The sequence below is a fragment of the Plectropomus leopardus genome, unplaced genomic scaffold (genome assembly GCF_008729295.1).
Source record: "Plectropomus leopardus isolate mb unplaced genomic scaffold, YSFRI_Pleo_2.0 unplaced_scaffold28580, whole genome shotgun sequence".
Taxonomy (NCBI): Eukaryota; Metazoa; Chordata; class Actinopteri; order Perciformes; family Serranidae; genus Plectropomus; species Plectropomus leopardus.
In genome coordinates, this window is record NW_024631135.1 from 1 (window position 1) to 7,452 (window position 7,452).

The 7,452-nt window shown below is 38.2% G+C and overlaps 1 protein-coding gene across 1 annotated transcript; it reads left to right on the plus strand.

Annotated features, from left to right (window-relative positions):
• Positions 1-488: 488 nt before the first annotated feature.
• Positions 489-7,299, plus strand: LOC121938128 (adenylate kinase 4, mitochondrial-like). The gene is made up of 3 exons (XM_042481409.1): positions 489-1,001; positions 2,397-2,516; positions 6,197-7,299. Exons 1-3 carry the CDS (start codon positions 860-862, stop codon positions 6,439-6,441), a joined length of 507 nt encoding a protein of 168 aa, XP_042337343.1. The 5' UTR covers positions 489-859; the 3' UTR covers positions 6,442-7,299.
• Positions 7,300-7,452: the final 153 nt, after the last annotated feature.

The window sequence follows — 7,452 nt, forward strand, 5'->3', positions numbered from 1 at the left end:
TATGTTGCAGTGAACTGAATTGGCAATTTTATTTTGTTTTCGAGTTTTTGCTTTAGCTATGAGGAAATAAAAATGTTTGATTTCTAGTTATGCTATAGTAATACTTAGGATAATACCACATTATATTTAAAAGAGATATTTCAAAGCAGGACTGCCAACAAGTGAAATAACTGTACTAAACTTTCTATTTTTTTTTTAGTTTTCGTTTGGATGTTATGTTGTCATAAAAGCATTCTTCTCCTTCTCTTCCTCCTCCTTCTTTAGATAGATAGATAGATAGATAGCTAGATAGATAGATAGATAGATAGATAGATAGATGCAAGCCATTTTCAAATAAAATCCCTCTCTCTTGAGAGAATGTGATGACTTAAAGTTGCAGACGTCAGTTGTTGTTGTACATCATCACTGGTCTATAAAACTACAGTAACCAGTTTACCCCGCAAAAAGTCGGCCATCCGCATTTTTTCTGGATGATGTGCGCAGGAAAATAGGGCGTTGTGGAGACTCCTTCATTCATTTGCAGAGAGGTCTCTTTCCGTAAAGACGTAGACGGAGGTAACCGAGGGACCTTAAAAAAAAAGGGAAAGGGCGTTTCGGTGTGATCGGAGTCATAGCAGGGTAGAGTCAATGTGCAAGGAGAGAGGCTCTGCGTAAAGAAGCACACAGACTCCGGAGATAAGCTAAAACTTACATTGGCGCGACAAGTTTAGGAGCCATCCGCGCTTTGGACACGTTTGACTGCTCACGAGCGCAACTGATTAGGGGTTTGATTTACTTCCTTCTCTCGCACACAAAGAGGAAAATCTAATACTTGTGCATCCCCGAGGTTTTTTAGCTGCAGCCTGTGTTTGAGGAAGACATGGCTAAGTTATTCCGTGCAGCTATCATGGGTCCACCAGGATCGGGAAAAGGAACGATATCCAAGAGGATTGCGCAAAGCTTTGGCCTGCAATATCTGTCCAGTGGCCACTTCCTACGAGAGAGCATAGCGGCAAATACAGGTAGGGTACATGGAGCCCAAACGCCAATAGTGGTAGTGTCAACAGAAAGAACCAGTCTGCAGAAACGACTGTGCTTTTCTTTGTTCATCTGCCATTTAATATTATGGTAACAGGCACAGCAGTGTTATCAAAGCTGAAACAGGATGCAGAATGAAGTGAGACGTGCACATTTACGGATAGCTTCTGATAGCCATTTCAATCCAAGCAACAAAAGGCGAGACATTTGGATGACCGCAAACTTAATTTTCCTTCATCTGAATTCAACCCAGTGCAGAGAATTAACTTACAGAAGTGCCACAATGACTCAGTGTTGCTCCAACTACCCCCACCAGGGTTTACTACAACTCTCCCAAACTTACGCCCCAAAGCATTGATTGTGTCTCTCTTAACTTCCTCATTACAACTACCCCAACTGGAATTAATTTATTTCCAAGTATTTGCCAAGTTCATGTATACTGATGATAAAACTGGAGTTCAGTGCAGAGAGCTTAAGTAAAAACATGTGTGCTCTGATGCCATAAGGGGAACACGGCTGTACAGTTGTGATATAACTAAGCCTTTCCCCTTTTGCTTTTAAAAGAAGTTTCTTTTTTTAAAATAAGAGTTCATTATTCGTATTTGTTTAACGACTTTGAAACCTGGAGTACCATCACTTGTCATCAGGTGCTGTGTTTAGATTTTCATAAGATGTTTCATAAGCTATTTAACCCATGGACCATAAGCCTGTTGGTTTGATTTCTTTTGAAAACATAAAGAAAAGGTAATGGGCACTATGGCAAGGAATGTCCTGCACTTGGCAAGAAATTTGTAGGTGTCACGAAAATGAGCTGAAAATTAGTTTTAAAAAAGAGGAATATTTAATATGTATAATTATTACAACCATAACTTTAAAATTATGTTACAGAAAAAATGTTTTTTATTTTTAATTTGGGGTTATTTTCTCATTCTTTTTTCTCTTTCCTTTTCTGACTTCTTAAAAATGAATATTATTATTATTATTTTTTTTTTTTTTTTTTACCAATTTCCTGCCAATATTTGGGCTATGTCTTGTTAAGTTGCTTATTGCTTTCTGCTCATGTTTTTGAGAGAAGTCAAAACAATTGTCCTAGGTTTTAAAGGGTTAATGAATCCACAGCAGGTCCAGTGTAATTTTATAATTGAGTAAGATGTGGGGAGGTTACAGGCAGGAGTTTTCACTGAGAGGTTTAACCATTTACTCTCTCTGATCAGATAGTTTGATTAACAAGATGCTTTAAAGTGATACCAAGCATGTTTAAAAAAAAGTACTTTTTTAAAATCAAGGCCTGAATGGATTCAATAAGCTCTTTTGTGACTTCTTTTTTAAGCAGGAAGCATACCTGCATTGACTGTCTTAACCTGTCTGTTGCATATCAGAGGCAGGTGTGATGGTGGGGACCTATGTAGAGAGAAGCATGCTTGTACCTGACCATGTGATGACCAAACTTTTGCTGCCCAGACTGCAACAGATGGTCGGCCACAGCTGGCTGCTGGACGGTATGAAAATGATTGTTTTTATAGAATCAGAGTACATGGTCTGTACCATATTATACGGATGTATTGTGGTACACCAGCTTTGCATCTCTTATCTTACAGCAGGCGCCATCCTTTGCCTTGATCATTTGTCTTCATAATGCAGCGTCTTTGCCAGTGGTGGGAACTAACAGCCACCCCTTTAATATGATTGGCCACCCCAGGTGCCACCCCCCTCAAAATCCCCAGACTGACATTAGAGGCCATCAGTGGAGCATTTTCTACACTTCTGCCCCCCAAAGTGCCATATACACTATCTCCTTTACTTCAGTCTGAGGAGTAAGTAAATGGAAAAATACGCTCTACATTATCCTACATCTGTGGGTGATTAGTCCTGCAAGTTACTGCATCCTCTACCATCGGATCTGTGCATGCTCTCGACTGTTATTTAGCAGTCATAGAGGATTTACATCAGATTTAAAACAAAGGTCGAATCAAAGATAGACTTTCAAAAAGGATTTTGCTGTTTATATCAGGAGGGTCCACTCAATTCCCTGTGCTTAACTTATTATTTATTCACATCCAGTACTGGGTGAACTTTGTTACAGTGTTATAAGTTCATGAAAAACAGGTCTCTATGTATTTTCTAATGGTGGAGACAAAGTCACAATGAAGTGAAAACCTTCACATTTTTGCCATGCATTACAGGGATACTGGTTTGACATGGTCTCAGAAGTGTGAAGGGCTAGGAAGTTATTAAATATTTACCAGCTGTGACAGTGAGGCTGGTGTTGTTTTCACCCCGTGAGTCTGTGTGTGTGCCATTATGGAAAAATTTGGTTCTGGTGACACTTTTTGTTAAGGGAGCTACCAGAGAAGCAACGTAAGGACTTTGGCAGATGTTTATATTTCTTACTGTCTGCCTGTCTTAGGATTTTGGAAACATGCTAACGTCATGGTCCAAGTATGGGTGCCACACACACACACACACACACACACACACACACACACACACACACACACACACACACACACACACACACTTACTATCCCTGGCTTATTTTTCTTTTTTTGATCACAGATCGCTGAATATGGCTAGTTTGATCCCATTCCAAGATGGTTGAGGAAGGTATTATCTGGTAACATATTTGGTTTTAGCCATGAGTAACAGAGATTTCTGAGATGACAAACTTAGCGGACCATCGTGTCATTTTTAAAGTTAAACATTATCCACTTTTCCACTAAAGATGCCAAATACTGATGACAAAAACTGGTTGGTGTTATTGGTGTTTTAACCTTGAAACATGATCAGTAAACAAATGCTTGTTCTAGTAAGAGAAGGGGGCAACCAGATCAAGGTTTAACATACAAACACTCTCACACACACACCTGAGTTCATCCTGTTTATGACCTGAGATAACCCAAAGATGACTCACCGCCTCCCCCTGACCAGCTATCACGATCTACATGTAGGCTATATGTCCTCCCAAAATATAGTTTCTCTTGCCGTCTTGATTGCTGCTTTTTCACTCATTTGTGGGCAGCATGATGATCCATTGTTGACCATACAATGGATCATACAGAGTGACTGCCAATTTGCGCTTTAACACAAAAGGAAACAATAAACCTAGCCTATTTGTATTCATACCAAAGCATTGTAAAATCAAGACAAGAGGAGAAATGACCTCAAATCTAATGCACCTACAGTATATTTACAGTAAGAATACAAACAAAATTGGAATACAAGATCACAAAATACTATTTTTAGTTCTGCTTCTGTACATCTGCTACTATTTTATATCTATGCTAGCAACATGTATTTAGGGATGGAAATGTCTGCCTGTCAGTCTTGACTAAAATATTTTAACAACTAAAATGCCATTGAATTTTGCACAGGCAGTCATGGTACCCAGAGGATAAATGCTACTGACTTTAGTGATGCCCCGACTTTTCCAAACCTTTCTAGGACCACTGTGAAGTTGACATTTTTGTTTGTTTTAGTGGTATATCTGAACAATCAATCAATGGATTGCTTTGAGAGTTGGTACAGATATTCATGGTCTTCAGAAGAACATTTCTACTGACCTTAGTGATCCCTCGATTGACATTTCAATCAGGGCCATGAGATCAAAGTTTTTACTTGTCTAGTAAATGAAGATGGATTGTCACAAATGTCATGCAGACATTCATGTTTCCCAATTTCGTGACCATGTGACTGCATCTCTTGTGCAACCTTGGGGTTTCGAGTGATATGTCTCAGCAAGTATTGGATGTATCATGAATTTGTTACAAACTCGTTTTTCCACTCAGGATTGAATTGTTTTAAATTGGACTATCCTATGACATTTTATCTAGAACTGAATATAAGGTCAAAATTTCAATCTGTACAGCACTTTGGCTTATGACCAATCATTTTTTGTATAGCCTCACCTGTACTTTGTGCTTAGTGGGATAAATGCATTGTTTTACAAGCCAGAAGTGAGTGTCAAGTCTTTACACTCCAGTCCCAAGTCAAGTCCCAATTCCTACACTTTGAGTTTTGGGTCTAAAACAAGTCACATTGCAATTTGCACCAAATGTAATGGCATTTCAGCAATGGAGTAGTAACATTCACTAAGCATTTGCTTGCTAACTATGTTGGTAGCCTCAACTTACAGTTCTTTGAGCAATGTCAAACATCATTGGATGTAGATGTGTCTCTGTCTGTAATTTTTGACAAGCATGTTTTGCGTACTGCAGATTGTTTTTTGTTTAACAGTGGTTAGTTTGTGCACTAACAAAATTATCTTCAGTATATTTTTTTCCAATTGGCACCCAGTAACATGAAGTTAGTCCTTTGTGGTTTTTTCTTGCTGCTTGTTTGGATGCTGACGAATTGGTTCAAACAACATGGATTTGGGGAATTAATTGTCTGCTTCCTGGGAATGAACACCGTTAATGTTAGTTGATTCAGACAATGAAGGGAAATTATTGAATTGATGAATTGACTCGGGGAAAGGTAGGCCCATCAAGTATTTTCAAGTTGAAAGTCTCAAGTCAAAGTGCAATCACAAGTTATGTTGTTATTGATACTAAAGTCCAAGTCGAGTCTAAAGTCATCAAATTAGTGAATTGAGTCCAAGTCATGGGATTCAAGTTCACACCTCTGCTGCAAAGCAAATGTCAGCATGTTAGCAAGCTAAAATACAAACATCAGCATGTTAGCATTGTCACTGTGAGCATGCTAGCATGCTGATGTTAGACTTAAAGCATCACAATGCCTCTGATCAGAGCTATGTACTAGCATGACTGTAGATACAAGACTCTCTTCTCTTGTTATTACTGCAGGGGGTTCATCCAGGTCATGTAACTGAGAGCATTGTATTTTCCACTAAGTTCATTCACATGTACATAATCTTATCATTATCACAGCTACAGACTGTCTCACCGGAAAACTGGAAGAAATTTGAGTCCAACTTTATTTGCTGCAGACATTAGCAAACGATCAAACAGGAAATAAACTGCATGAGACTGTAAAATGGCCTATAGTTCATATACAGTTTGTCTTCCTTTTGCCATTATATCAGTGATAATCAGAACTTGTGAAATGTACATACATTGCAATCTTACAAGTTTATAGAAAAGTAAAGACCATACATAAATGTATAAAGTAAACATAAACATATACCATGCCTCATACGTTCCCCCCTCTGCTCTCTGTCTAGGTTTCCCTCGGACTCTAGCACAGGCCCAAGCCCTGAACAATTTGTGTCAGTTGGACTTGGTCATCAGCCTCAACATCCCCTATGAGACGCTGAGGGAGAGACTTAGCGACCGCTGGATCCACCCAGCCAGTGGTCGAGTATACAACATGGGCTTTAACCCACCACGAGCGAAGGTCTCAAAAGTCTTGAAGTGGCAACCATATTTTACTTGTAATTTAGATTGTTTTTTTGTGGCACTTTGTTGATTTTCTAAAGGACAATTTTGTCCTTTTGGTTGCTTCCCCATTTCCCTGTGAGATTTGTGTCAGTGTTTTTGAAATCTGGTAGAGATTTAATGTCTGGCCTCAGCATGGTTAAAGCTTGTAAAAATGAAAGATTGGAGCCAGATAAAGCATACTCTCTTTATTCACTACCCCACCATCCTACACAACGACACTACAGCAGTTTGTCATTTTACTTTACAAGGTTGTTATCACACTATAGTAACTGACCATTTTGTATTATCTTTCTTAACTATAAAATAAATCATCTTTATTCAGTTTGCTTCACAGACAAAACAATTGATAAAACAATGGGCCTCATGCAGCAACACTCCCTTAAATTTCTCTTAATTTTCTCTAAAGTGACAAAAAATAAGAGAATTCAACTCCAGGTACACCAAACTGCATAGACAAATCCCCCTAAATACTATCTAAGGGCAGGTGTTGTACCATGTGGAAATACTCTGGCACATGCCCAAGAAATGGACAGGTGCCACCAAAATAGGCTCTCAGAAGAAGAACCTGTGCAGTTGATCAACATACTGTTAAATAAGCTTAAACCAGTAAACGTGATTTTCCAGAACGTCAGTCCTGGTGTTACAGGGAAATCAAAATACCAGTAATGGCAACACATTTGTGATGCTGTAAATGATGCTGCAAGTAAAAATGCTAATACCACATTGTAAAAATATTCTAGTACTAATAAAAAATCTGGCATTGAAAATGCATTAAGTATTAAAAGTAAAAGTACTCATGCATAAAAAATAACAACAATTTAATAAATAGAAATAGTTTTTAAAAAATAAAGATAAAGGAAAACTTGAAGATCCTCATTTTTGAGAAGCTGGGACCATGAAATGCTTTTGCATGCCAGTGATTTGAATAATTATTAAAGTAGTTCTAATTGATTTTATAATCAGTTGATTAAATGTTTCAGCTGCACTAGTATATTGTCACATGGTTTGTGTGCCGAAATCTTAATTTGAGAAATAAATG

Bases quoted from the DNA above. Each gene is read 5' to 3' on its own strand.
- LOC121938128 (XM_042481409.1), top strand. From the start codon at position 860: ATGGCTAAGTTATTCCGTGCAGCTATCATGGGTCCACCAGGATCGGGA. The intron at 1,002-2,396 runs GTAGGGTACATG...GTTGCATATCAG, and splicing joins GAGCATAGCGGCAAATACAG to AGGCAGGTGTGATGGTGGGG. The intron at 2,517-6,196 runs GTATGAAAATGA...CTCTCTGTCTAG, and splicing joins CCACAGCTGGCTGCTGGACG to GTTTCCCTCGGACTCTAGCA.